This window comes from Ovis canadensis, chromosome 10 (genome assembly GCF_042477335.2).
Source record: "Ovis canadensis isolate MfBH-ARS-UI-01 breed Bighorn chromosome 10, ARS-UI_OviCan_v2, whole genome shotgun sequence".
NCBI lineage: Eukaryota > Metazoa > Chordata > Mammalia > Artiodactyla > Bovidae > Ovis > Ovis canadensis.
This window is the reverse complement of record NC_091254.1, coordinates 26,138,274-26,150,700: the sequence shown is the minus strand read 5'-3', so window position 1 is coordinate 26,150,700 and position 12,427 is coordinate 26,138,274. Positions and strand designations below refer to the sequence as shown.

Genomic DNA, 12,427 nt, shown 5'->3' with positions numbered 1-12,427 from the left:
ATGATTTGAATTTGAAGATATTTAGACAAGGCAAGTCCTCTCTAGTTAGCCAAGTTCTCACCACTTCTTATAATATTACCTACCTAGTCTTCTAGGCATTGAATTTATACCTACAACATGCAGTATTACATAATGCACGTTTACAGCCATGTAAAGTGTTAGTCATTTAGTCATGTCCAACTCCTTGCGACCCCATGGACTGTAGCCCACCGGGCTGCTCTGTCCAAGGGATTCTCCAGGCAAGAATACGGGAGTGGATTACCATTTCCTTCTCCAACAAGCGTGTAAACTTGGGTTTGTATTTTAAAACTGTCCTGAAGCTGACAGTATTTATCTATGGTATGTTACTCTAAGCTAAAAGTCAAAGTATAATAGCTGACTTCTCATCTGGCTCAGCCACTGATATGAGTTCACATGTCTGTCACTTAACCTCTCTGCGCTTTATTTTTACCACTTGCAAAGCAGAAGAAGCAATATCCATAGCCTAACCATCTTTCTTTGATTTTAATGAAAAATCAGGTTACTGTAAAGAAAGAGGAGTGTTGTTCATTTAATTAACATATATTTACACACGAAGTATTTGGGGCTTCCCCAGTGCCTCAGAGGTAAAGAATCTGCCTGCAAGGCAGGAGCCACAGGAGACAGCCTGGGTTGGGAAGTTCAGCCTGGGTTGGGAAGATCTGCTGGAGGAGGGCATGGTAACCCACTCCAGTACTCTTGCCTGGAGAATCCCCGTGGACAGAGGAGCCTGTCGCAAAGAGTTGGATATGATTGAAGCGACTGCACGTACGCACACACCAAGTATTTACGGTGTTTAAGCTCTGTACTCTTACAGGTACAGAGCTACAAAGAAATATAAAATATAATCCCATTCATCCTATGGGTGGTAAGAAAAGAAAAAATTTAAGGAATAACAAACAGGGCATAAGCGTATTGATCCCTGTGTGGCTGTCGTCAGGTGAGGGGTCATGGATTTTGGACTGAGCCTTGAAATATGGGTTGGAATTCGCTGGATGGAGAAGAAGAGTATCCTAAACTGGGGGACACCTTGTGTTTCCAGAAGAAAGTCATTTGAATAATTACTAGTTTTCCCACTGGCTCAGCGATAAAGAATGTGCCTGCAATACAGGAGCCGTGGGAGACACAGTTTTGTTCCCTGGGCGGGGAAGATCCCCTGGAGAAGGGAATGGCAACCCACTCCAGTATTCTTGCCTGGGAAATCCCATGGACAGAGGAGCCTGACAGGCTACAATCCATAGTGTCTCAGAGTCGGACACAACTTAAGGGACTAAGCACAGCACGCAGGTATAATTAATATACTTCATGGGACTGCCTTACAGCCCTGCTCTTTTGTGCTCTAGATCAGACTAGTCACCTGGACTTTCATGGTTTCCTCCCAGGTGGAAGAGACACCGCAGGCCTGGGCGGCAAGGGAGGTCCTTACCGGCTGGACGCAGGCCACACAGTCTACCAGGTCTCTCAGGCTGAGAAAGACGCTGTTCCTGAGGAGGTGAAGAGAGCTGCGAGAGAGATGGGCCAGAGAGCGTTTCAACAGAGGTGGGTGGTCCCCCCTGTGTCCGGAGCGGGGAAACGTCATGGCAAACCCTGAGCAGACCCAGGTTCTGTGATTCTCCACTTCATGCAGCCACTTAGACCACAAACTGCAACCCGTAGCCACCTCACCCCCCATTGGAGACAGCTGAGTGAACATAATCTCCAGCTCTTTCTGCTCAGGCCCTTTTAAATGTATTAATTGCCATATAACGGTATAGAGGAAGAACTGAGCACTTTAGAAGGTAAAACCAGGGGCTTCCCTGGGCAGTCCAGTGCTTAAGTCTTCACCTTCCAATGCAGGGAGTGCCCGTTGATCCCTGGTTAGGGAGCTACGATCCCTCATGCCTCAAGGCTAAAAAGCCAAAGCATAGAAAACAGAAGCAATATTGTCGCAAAGTCAATGAAAACTTTAAAAAACAGTTCGCATCAAATAAATAAATAAATCTTTTAAAAAAGTAAAACCAAAGGTATTTCCCTCTGGAGAAACTAAAGTCAGATCATTCCATCCACATCTATTCCCAGGCCACATAGCAAATTGAGATAACATTCCACGATGGTCCCTTCCTGCCCCTCAGGAATCTTGTAGATTTATGTGGAGACAGGACTAGTGTACACACACACATAACTTTCACACACACCCTGTTTAAGTGCTGAAGTCACGTGATACAGAGGCTGTGCCCTCTAGCCATACAGAGAAGGGAAGAGTCACTGGGCTGATGTGAGGTGAGGCCTGAACACAGCCGGTATTCGGACCTTCCAGGAAGGGAAAGCTAAGTGAGCAAGCCAGGATGAGCAGAGTGACTGTGGCGAGCCAGAGGGGAGTAGGGTTGACTGTCAGTGGGTAGAGGCCTTGAGATCCAGGCCCATGAGCCTGTAGCTTTCATTCTGGAACCACGTGGGGCCACTCTGATTGGAATCGTCTAGAACATGAGAAGAAACCTCATGACTCTTTGCCTAGACATCCACCTGGGTCCTTCAGCTCAAAGTGACAAGTACCAAAGAAGCGGGAAGATCTCCTTTGGGACTGAGGGTGAGAGTCATGGTCGGGGAGGCAGATTTAAGCTGTTGGGCTCCATGGAAGGAGCTGGGCACAGTTCAACAAAGCACGCTCTCCAGCGTCCACGAGTTCCGAAATTCCTCCCATGCAGGACATCTGGTATTACATTCTGTGCTGGGCTTAAACATCCTGCAAGTAAACAGTCCAGAACAATGGGGATAAAAACTGAGGTCCCTGCGGACACACCCTCAGGAAACCCTGCAAGGCTTCGGGCCCTCGTGTACTCAGCAGGTAGATATGACAAGTGTCACTCCCAGCCCTTCTGCCGGCTTCCCTGGAGACCGCCAACAATTGATTTCTCCTCGCCGTGCGTCAGCCTGTTCTTTTGGTGATAGGTGACTCCCTTCCCCCTTCCTCTCAGAGAGGTTGTAAGGACAAATGATGTTAGGAATGGAAACAGTTTAAACTTCTCAAAAAAAAAGGTGGGAGGAATCCAATAATGCAAGATCTTGTTAGAATTAAGATACAGTTTTAATTTTACATTTCATATAAACAATAAATATTTACTTGGGAAAGGAACCAAATAATTAGGTACACATCATCTTCTCCTTCCCAACCAATGAGTTCCTGTTGTTCCCACCCTGAAAACCTCACCAGTCCTGTCTCAGTTTTTGTGTAAGTGGGCAAATGAATAGAGCAATTCACACAGAAAGACTTGTAAGCCGTGGTGGTGGTTTGGTCGCTAAGCCATGTCTGACTCTTGCAACTCCAGGAACTGTAGCCTGCCGGTCTCCTCTGTCCTTGGAATTGTCTAGGCAAGAATACTGGCGTGGGTTACCATTTACTTCTCCAGTTGTAAGTCATGCTATGTGCAAGTGTAGAACCCCTTCTCTAACTCCCAGGATAAACAGTGAGGAATCTGGTTCTGTTAAGTACAACTGCCCCACAGGATAAAGAAATTAGGGAGCATCTGTGATAATAAGGCAACTAAATTTAGTGGATATAAGGGAGGAGAGAGAAAAAGTGGAGAAGGGACTGAGAAAACCGTGAAAGTGTTACTCACTTCGTCGTGTCTGACTCTTTGCAACCCCTTGGACTGTAGCCCACCAGGCTCCTCTGTCCATGGCATTCTCCAGGCAAGAATACTGGAGTGGGTTGCCATTCCCTTCTCCAGGGGATCTTCCCGACCCAGGGATCGAACCCAGGTCCCCAGCATCTCAGGCAGCTTCTTTACCATCTGAGACACCATATACCTCTACTAAATGCGGCAGAGAAGAATCCAAATCCAAGTGAGAGAGTACCAGAAGGTACTTCAAATACAGAGGAGCTGGACAAGGGGATGAGAAAGGAGAGGATGAAACAAAAGCATGTGGAGACCCTGAAAAAGAAAACACACAGAAAAATGTTGCTTTCTACTTTTGTGTAGTAATAGTCCCATTTGACGAGTATTCAGTTTAGTACTACTAAAGTCTGGCATCCAGTCCCATTACTTCATGGCAAATAGGTGGGAGAAAAGTGGGAACAGTGACAGATTTTAATTTCTTGGGCTCCAAAATCACTGCAGATGGTGACTGCAGCCATGAGATTAAAGGACACTTGTTCCTTGGAAGAAAAGCTATGATAAACCTAGATAGCATATCAAAAAGCAAAGGCGTTACTTTTCTGACAAATGTCCAGATTGTCAAAGCTGTGGTTTTTCCAGTAGTCGTATATGGATGTGAGAGTTGGACCATAAAGAAGACTGAGCGTCAAAGAACTGATGATTTCCCATTGTGGTGTTGAAGACTCTTTGAGAGTCCCTTGGACAGCAAGGAGATCAAACTAGTCCATCCTAAAGGAAATCAGTCCTGAGTAATCATTGGAAGGACTGATGGTAAAGCTGAAGCGTCAATGCTTTGGCTACCTGATGCAAAGAACTGACTCATTGGAAAAGACCCTGATGCTGGGAAAGATTGAAGGTGGGAGGAGAAGCGGGCAGCAGAGGATGAGATGTTTAGATATCATCACCCCGACTCAATGGACATTGCATCTGAGCAAACTCCAGGAGATAGTGAAGTACAGAGAGAAGCCTGGCATGATGCAGTCCATGAGGTCGCAAAGAGTCAGACATGACTTAACTACTGAACAACAACAGCAAAGTTTCTCTCAAACTTTTTATTATGAAATTTTTCAAACATAAACAAAAACAGAAACATGTAATGAATCCTGTGGACCTGTTCTCTCAACTTCAAGAATAAAATCTGACTCCCTTCCTAGTTCCCAACCCTGAGTTTTTTGTTTTAAGCTAATTCAAGATTTTCTATCTTTTTTATCATAAATAGTTCAGAGTTTATCTCTGAATACTTATTTAAAAAAATAAAAATGCACAATACTATTCAGTTCAGTTCAGTCACTCAGTCTTGTCTGACTCTTTGCAAACCCATGGACTGTAGCACGCCAGGCTTCCCTGTCCATCATCAACTCCCAGAGTTTGCTCAAACTCACGTCCATCAAGTCAGTGATGCCATCCAACCATCTCATCCTCTGTTGTCCCCTTCTCCTCCTGCCTTCAATCTTTCCCAGCATCAGGGTCTTTTCCAGTGAGTCAGCTCTTCCCATCAGGTGGCCAAAGTATTGGAGCTTCAACTTCAGCATCAGTCCTTCCAATGAATATTCAGGACTGATTTCCTTTAGGATGGATTGGTTGGATCTCCTTGCAGTCCAAGGGACTCTCAAGGGTCTGCTCCAACACCACAGTTCAAAAGCATCAATTCTTCGGCGCTTAGCTTGATTACTGGAAAAACCATAGCTTTGACTAGATGGACCTTTGTCGGTAAAAAAAAGAATCGTTCTTCAGTATCATCCAATAGTTTCGAAGCTATTTTGCAAGTCTAGGTAAATGCAGAATGAAGTCAAGGCCCTGTACGTATGCTTTTATAGCAGCCTATACCTTCTCTCCATAGGTCTTATCACTCTTTCCCATTGTGTTACTTGTATGAGTAGTCGATTTCTTCTCCACTGACTTCAAGTTCCTTGAGGGCAGGATGTTTTTGCCCTCTACAACTTAGCAACAAAACAATAGCAAAACATCCCCAGTAGCTACACAAAGAACCTAGTACATAGCAAGCACATGCATGTTTGTGAATGAATAATACACATGTGCAGACAAGTAATGCTATCACCCTTTCGTACTTAATTCAAATACTGGCTGAAACCAGACTGACTGCCAGCCCGACCCATCAGCCTAGGGGTCCACCATATTGCCCTGAAGAGCTTAATTCTACTGATGGGTTTTGACATCATCAACAGAGCATTTAGTTAGCATGCATTTGTATCTGGATTTTGGCTAGATACTGGTTCTTACTTGTCAAGAACCGATTAACTCAGGAAGAATAACGGAAGTAGACAAGCATAAGACACGTACAAAGCCGGACAGACATTAAACCAACAAACCAGGAATGAAATAGATGGCGAGGTGCTTTTACATGCTTGGAAAATCCTCTCAGGTGGACACCAATTGTGGAAATTGTACCCACGAGCATTTGCAAGACTAATCAGCCCTACACAGTAGATCTTAGGTTATGTTTGTTTTCCTCATAAATGATCCAAAATTACAGTATTTAAATCTGACCTATATGAAAAAAGTAAAATGAGACCTAAAATTCCCAGACTCTTACATAACAATAAATATACCCTTTAAGAGTACGCTGTGCCAGGAAGGCGCAGTCAGCCCGCGTAGATTACTACGATGTGAAGCAGCTGTGCCCTGCAGTTTTGATCGGGGTTAAAGCAGCAGAGAGACGCGTTTTCAGCCAGCTCTGTTGGCTGGAGAGTATTAGCGCCGAGGGTCTTGTCTGATGCAGAGGCCAGCACGTCCTGTTTTCTTTCCCCACTCCCTGCTTCGGCCTTCATCTTTGAGAATGTTATCAGCTTTGAACACCTTGTAGGTGATCTTCGTGAAAGCTAACGCAGCTTGGAATATGATTTCCAGATTTCTTCCTAATTAGAACAGCATGTGGTGTGTTTTGGGAGCAACACGCTCATGCCAGAGGTATCATTGTAACTGGAGTTAATTCAGATCTCTCTACAAAAGCCAGTCTGCCTGGGGTGACTTACCAACTGCCTGGTTCCTTCCTTGAGGGGGGGTGGGGGATGTGTGTGTGTGGGTGTGTGTGTGGGTGGGTGGGTGTGTGTGGGTGTGTGTGGTGGGTGTGTGGGGGTGTGTGTGTGTCCTGCTAAGCACAAGCTTTATGCCAACTTTTTTTCCCTAACCTCTCTTCTTTGAGTGAGAGTGTACTGGCCTCCCAGGTAGGAAGGATGTTGGTAAGATATCTTGCAGTGGTCATCATGCCCAGCATCTGTCAGGCTTGACACTTGAGACGTATCTTCATCGATGAAAACTTACAGAGAGGTTTAAGAGATTGCCAAAACTACACAGAAGAGGTCAAATCCTATGCACATATTCCTTTCTGTCCTTCAGAACAGAGAGGAAATTCGAGTTATAGGGCACCTTCGCATGTCACCTCAGGAAGTAACCATTCGGATGTTATTTGCCTTTCGGGTATTTCCTGTTTGATAGCCAGTGTTTCCAAAGTGCTGCTTGGCAGCATTTCTTGCATGCCACTGGGTACCAGGGCTTGTGCTGGCGCTGGAGATGCTGAGAAAAACTAAGGCACATTCCTTTTCGCAGAGGATTAGAAGAGAAAATATCAGAGCACCTCACGTGTAGTAAAGTCCATTCAATTTCATTGAATATTTGGCTCAAGTTCACAAACACATATGTGTACATGCATTTTTTGTATACGGGATCTCAGTGTAAAGTTCATTTTCTGCTGTGGAAAATATGTTTGAAAAACACTCTGATAGAGCAAAATAGACATGTATTAAAAGCAATAAAATGTATAGGTTCCATAGCAGATATCTATGGAAGATATGTGAAAGACACTGCTCATGGAGGAACCAAGCAAGACTTCATAGGACGTGACCTTTGCGCTAGGTCTTGACACTTGAGGTGGCGTTAGCTAACCAGCCAGGTGGTAGGGCAGGAACTGCCCGTCTGCCCTCATGGTGGTCTAAGCCCAACATGGTGCGATTCTAATAAGACTCCAGCACTCTGCCCTCTGATGGGTGGAATCTTCCCAGAGCGGGGCCTGATGGGAGGAATAGAGACCATTCATCTTCAGTGAGAGCATTAGGGGGTTCATCTCCAGGCAAGGGAAATAAGAATACACTCCAGGTAAGAGTTTCAGCTCCACACCGAGGATCCATACCTCCAGCATTGCATGCATGCACATACTTGTACACACGCACATACACACACACAGTAGCAATAGCTAGAAAACTGTGTTGTGGTCAGGCTTTTGATATACATTCATCTTTCCCTATTCTAGTATTAGTACCCTTTACATTTATAGAAATTTGTAGAAATGTGTCATCTAATTAGCCTGTTATGAATACAACACTGCAAAACCTACTTCTGACTAGTTTAAGATACTGTAGGGCTTTTCTGATGGGTCAGCTGGTGTAGAATCCACCTGTAATACAGGGGACACAGGAGATGTGGGTTCAGTCCCCGGGTCGGGAGGATCCCCTGGAGGAGGGCATGGCAACCCACTCCAGTATTCTTACCTGGAGAATCCCATGGACAGAGGAGCCTGGCGGACTCCAGTCCACGGGTCGCAAAGAGGCGGACACGACTGAGCACGCAGCATGCACAGACTTTCAACAGTGGAGTCTCATTTGTATTTCAGTGATTTGTCTCAGTTTGTTTTGAGCATCTGTTATGCTAGGCATCATGCTAACCACCATGCAGATAAAGATGAGAAAAATCAAGGAGGCAGTTGGGGAGACGGGAAGCAGACCGTGGCACAGGTAGCGACCACTGTATAGCTACAAGCACGAAGTGATATTGGAGCCCAGACCGCAGACCAGAGGTCAGAGCAGGCTTCCTGGGAGAGACGACCGTTGAGGTGAAGAGTTCACGGGAGTCAGCAGGTAAAGACGGGTGGGAGAGACCGAGGCAAGGGTGCAGGGTATGTTCAGGAAACTGCAAGTGCAGAGGCGGGGCAGCAGCTGAAGCAAATAATGAAAAAATAATAAAAGGAGCACCAGAATTTCAGCGCCACAGTAGTATTAGAACACAATTATCCTATTAAAAGTACACAGTCGGCAATTTCAGAAAACTCCTGTTTTACAAAGCAACCTTTTTATTGACAATCTCTGGGCAGGAGCTGTTATCTTGGTCAACCAAAAATATATGTCCTTGGTCTTAAAAAGCATCCCATGGGATCTCTCTAGGAACCTGCCACAGGAGCTGACCGTCTGCCAACATCACGGGCACACGTCTGGGATGCAATAGTGGTGTGCTACACAGCCGAGGCACACGGGCACTTTCTAATTCAGGGGCCTCTCTGTTGATAAAATCAGTTACACAGGCATCAACAAACACTACAAATCAGGGCTGCTTTGCCCCTGCAGGGCAACTTGTTAACCATTTTCCAGCACATCACTACACACACATTCCTCTCTTTTGAAACATTAGCTGGAGACACCACTTCTTGCCTTTCCTTTATTTCTTTTTACTTGAACTAGCTGGTTTTCTGTAGTTTTTAATTGTTATTTTTTATTAATTTTTTTATTAAAGTATGATTGCTTTACAGTGTTGTGTTAGCGTCTTGGTTCAGTTCAGTTTAGTCGCTCAGTCGTGTCTGACTCTTTGCGACCCCATGAATCACAGCACGCCAGGCCCCCTGTCCATCACCAACTCCTGGATCTTGCTCAGACTCATGTCCATCAAGTCAGTGATGCCATCCAACCATCTCATCCTCTGTCGTCCCCTTCTCCTCCTGCCTGCAATCTTTCCCAGCATCAGGGTCTTTTCCAGTGAGTCAGCTCCTTACATCAGGTGGCCAAAGTATTGGAGTTTCAGCTTCAGCATCAGTCCTTCCAATGAACATTCAGGACTGATCTCCTTTAGGATGGACTGGTTGGATCTCCTTGCAGTCCAAGGGACTCACAAGAGTCTTCAACACCACAGTTCAAAAGCATCAATTCTTCGGCTCTCAGCTTTCTTTATGGTCCAATTCTTACATCCATGTTAGCTTCTACTGCACAGCAAACTCAGTCAGCCACACATATACATGTATCCCCTCCCTTTTGGATCTCCCTCCTACTTAGGACTCCACAGTGCATTAAGTAGAGTTCCCTGTGGTGTACAGTATGTTCCTATCAGTTGTCTATTTTATATATTCCCTGATAGCTCAGTTGGTAAAGAATCCGCTTGCAATGCAGCAGACCCTGGTTCCATTCCTGGGTCAGGAAAATCTGCTGGAGAAGGGATAGGCTACCCACTCCAGTATTCCTGGGCTTCCCTTGGGGCTCAGCTGGTAAAGAATCTGCCTGCAATTCGGGAGACCTGGGTTTGATCCCTGGGTTGGGAAGATCCCCTGGAGAAGGGAAAGGCTACCCACTCTGGTATTCTGGCCTGGAGACTTCCATGGACTGTATAGTTCATGGGGTGGTAAAGAGTCGGACACGACCGACGATTTTCACTTTCACTTTCGTCAGTAGCGTACAGGCTTCCCTGGTGGCTCAGCAGTAAAGAGTCTACCTGCCGATGCAGGGGATGCGGATTTTATCCCTGGGTTGGGAAGAGAAGGGAAGGCAGCGCACTCCAGTATTCTTACCTGGGAAGTCCCATGGACAGGAGCCTGGTGGGCAGGCTCTATTCACGGGGATCAGACAGGACTTAGCGACTGAGCAACCACAGCGCTCAGTGGTCTGCAAGCATCAATCCCAGCCTCCCAGTTTCTCCCACCCCACCCCCTCCCCGCCGGTGTCCATGCATTTGTTCTCCGACTTCTTGCTTTTTCTCCTCAAAGGCAAACCTAGTTACTAAGAAGTTGGCTATTTCTAGCAGTAGATGTCTGTCAGTAAAAGATCCACGGGTACTTGCTCTCAGCTGTTGTCTTTTTCACCCTCCAATTTTAGGCTAAAGGAGATCCAAATGAGTGAATATGATGCTGCCACCTATGAAAGGTTTTCAGGAGCTGTTCGACGACAGGTGCACTCCCTCCGAATTATCCTGGATAATTTACAGGTAATCAACATGAACGAACCAAGAAAATAATCTGGGCACCCAATTAGACTCACCCCAGAACCACTGCAGAAATGTATCTGTATCCTAGCCAGACGGTCAAAAAAAATTAACTAATGCCAAAATGTCTGCATAAAATCTGTGGGTCACTCCATGGTTGTCGTAGTTGAATTTTAGTAAAAATATTTAACCTCAGCTTTCCTCCTGGCCAGGAAGCAGCAGTTTGACCGGTGACTTCAAAAGCATCAGACTTCTGATTTCCCTTATCTAGACCTAGGAGCACCCCACCTCTACTGGAACAAGGTGACGCCGAATGATTGAATTCCCTTCCACTTAACAAATGCTCACTGCCCTGGGCAGTGAGGGCAGCTTCTGAGGGGCTCTAAGCTCCCCGGCCAGGCAGTAGGTGAATAAGAGCCGAAAGGAGGGATTCCCGAGAGATGAGGATGATGCCAAATGGTGCTGGCACCTAGAATGGAGAGGGGGTATGGTCACGTCGCTCATTCATTTCTTAAGTTGTTGATGGGACAGGGAAACAAAACGCAGCCCTTGCTGTCAAAGAAGGAACTTAAAGAAGACAAGCAAGCGGTTTCCTAAGATCTGTAGAGAAGAACGTGCATGGCGTTCGGTAGAGAAGAACCTTCCAGCGGGGTGAGTGAGAATCGGCTTTATGGAAGATGAAATGCTTGAGTTCACTCTCGAAAGATCCCGAGGAATTTTCCAGCTGGTCGAGGAGTCAGGACATTTCTGACATGGGACGCGGGACGCACAGGTGCACTGAAGCCTGGGGGAGCACAGTGAGCTCTGAGAGGAGCACGTAGTTCAGTGTGACTGAGAAGACTGTGCGTGGTGGGAGATGACGGCAAGGGAGAAGGCGGGCCACGCTGTGAGGACCAGATGGTGGTCCAGCCCTGGATGCCCTGAGAGCATGGCAACACTGGGCTTTACCCTGTGAACAAAAGGGCCACTGAAAGAGTCACAGTTCTAGGAAGCAATGCAAGAATATGTTTTTAACTGAAGGAATCAGAATTCCCTTCTGGTTAATGTGTTGATTGGTATTCACTGGGCACCATGCTATGGTTATTTTTATAAACATTATTGCATTTAATTTCACATCAATCCTTTAAGATAAATGTTCTGTTTACAAGATCAGTCAAAGGAAGAAAAGTCAGATCTATTTTCAAGTGTTTCCCTTAGGGAATTTTTTTTTTTTTTTTTAATCCACCAAGTTGTTAAATGGGCTTTCTGGTCGTTAGTTTGGAACCCTAGTGGCAGTTGAAAATAGCTACTGGCCAAAGATAGACAGGGCCTGCTGTGGCATATGGATCTGTAGTTTGCAACCAAAGCAAGGAGGCCTGGATTTGGTCCCCTTTGGGGCATCTCCTGCCAGTCCCACGTGGTTCTGATTGACTCATACCATGCAACTGTCTTGGGGTTATTGTGGAATTCCAGTAACCAAGGGTGTTTCCTTGGTGAACAGCACAAAGTCTGGCCAGGAACTAGCAAATCTCCCTTTGGGGTAACTTTGCAAAGCACAGCTTGAAGCCCACGCATTGATTCCAGGAGGCTGGACCAATATCTCAGCAAAGGGAATGTCTTGCCCCAAGTTAATGCCTCTTCCACATGTTAAGACATCTTTCACCAGGGACCTCCTCTTGCTTCTTGACTGGCTTCCTCATGGGATATCATAGCGTCCTGGTGATTGAACCTTTTACGAATCAATAGCAAGAGTTTCCTTATTAGAATAGTAGAATCTGTAATAACTCTAGTTATACTCAGTTCAGAATCTGAATCTCTGATTC

At 45.8% G+C, this 12,427-nt stretch overlaps 1 protein-coding gene across 3 annotated transcripts in view; it reads left to right on the top strand.

Annotated features, from left to right (window-relative positions):
• VWA8 (von Willebrand factor A domain containing 8) overlaps positions 1 to 12,427 on the top strand; it is a 383,224-nt gene that overhangs the window by 329,100 nt on the left and 41,697 nt on the right. For all 3 annotated transcript variants that reach the window (XR_011259328.1, XM_069601241.1, XM_069601242.1), the window contains 2 exons: positions 1,401 to 1,557; positions 10,520 to 10,628. Coding sequence is in view for 2 of the 3 variants with exons in the window: in XM_069601241.1 (XP_069457342.1) it covers positions 1,401 to 1,557; positions 10,520 to 10,628 (266 nt within the window). In the remaining variant the exon portion in view is untranslated. The remainder of the gene's footprint in view (positions 1 to 1,400; positions 1,558 to 10,519; positions 10,629 to 12,427) is intronic.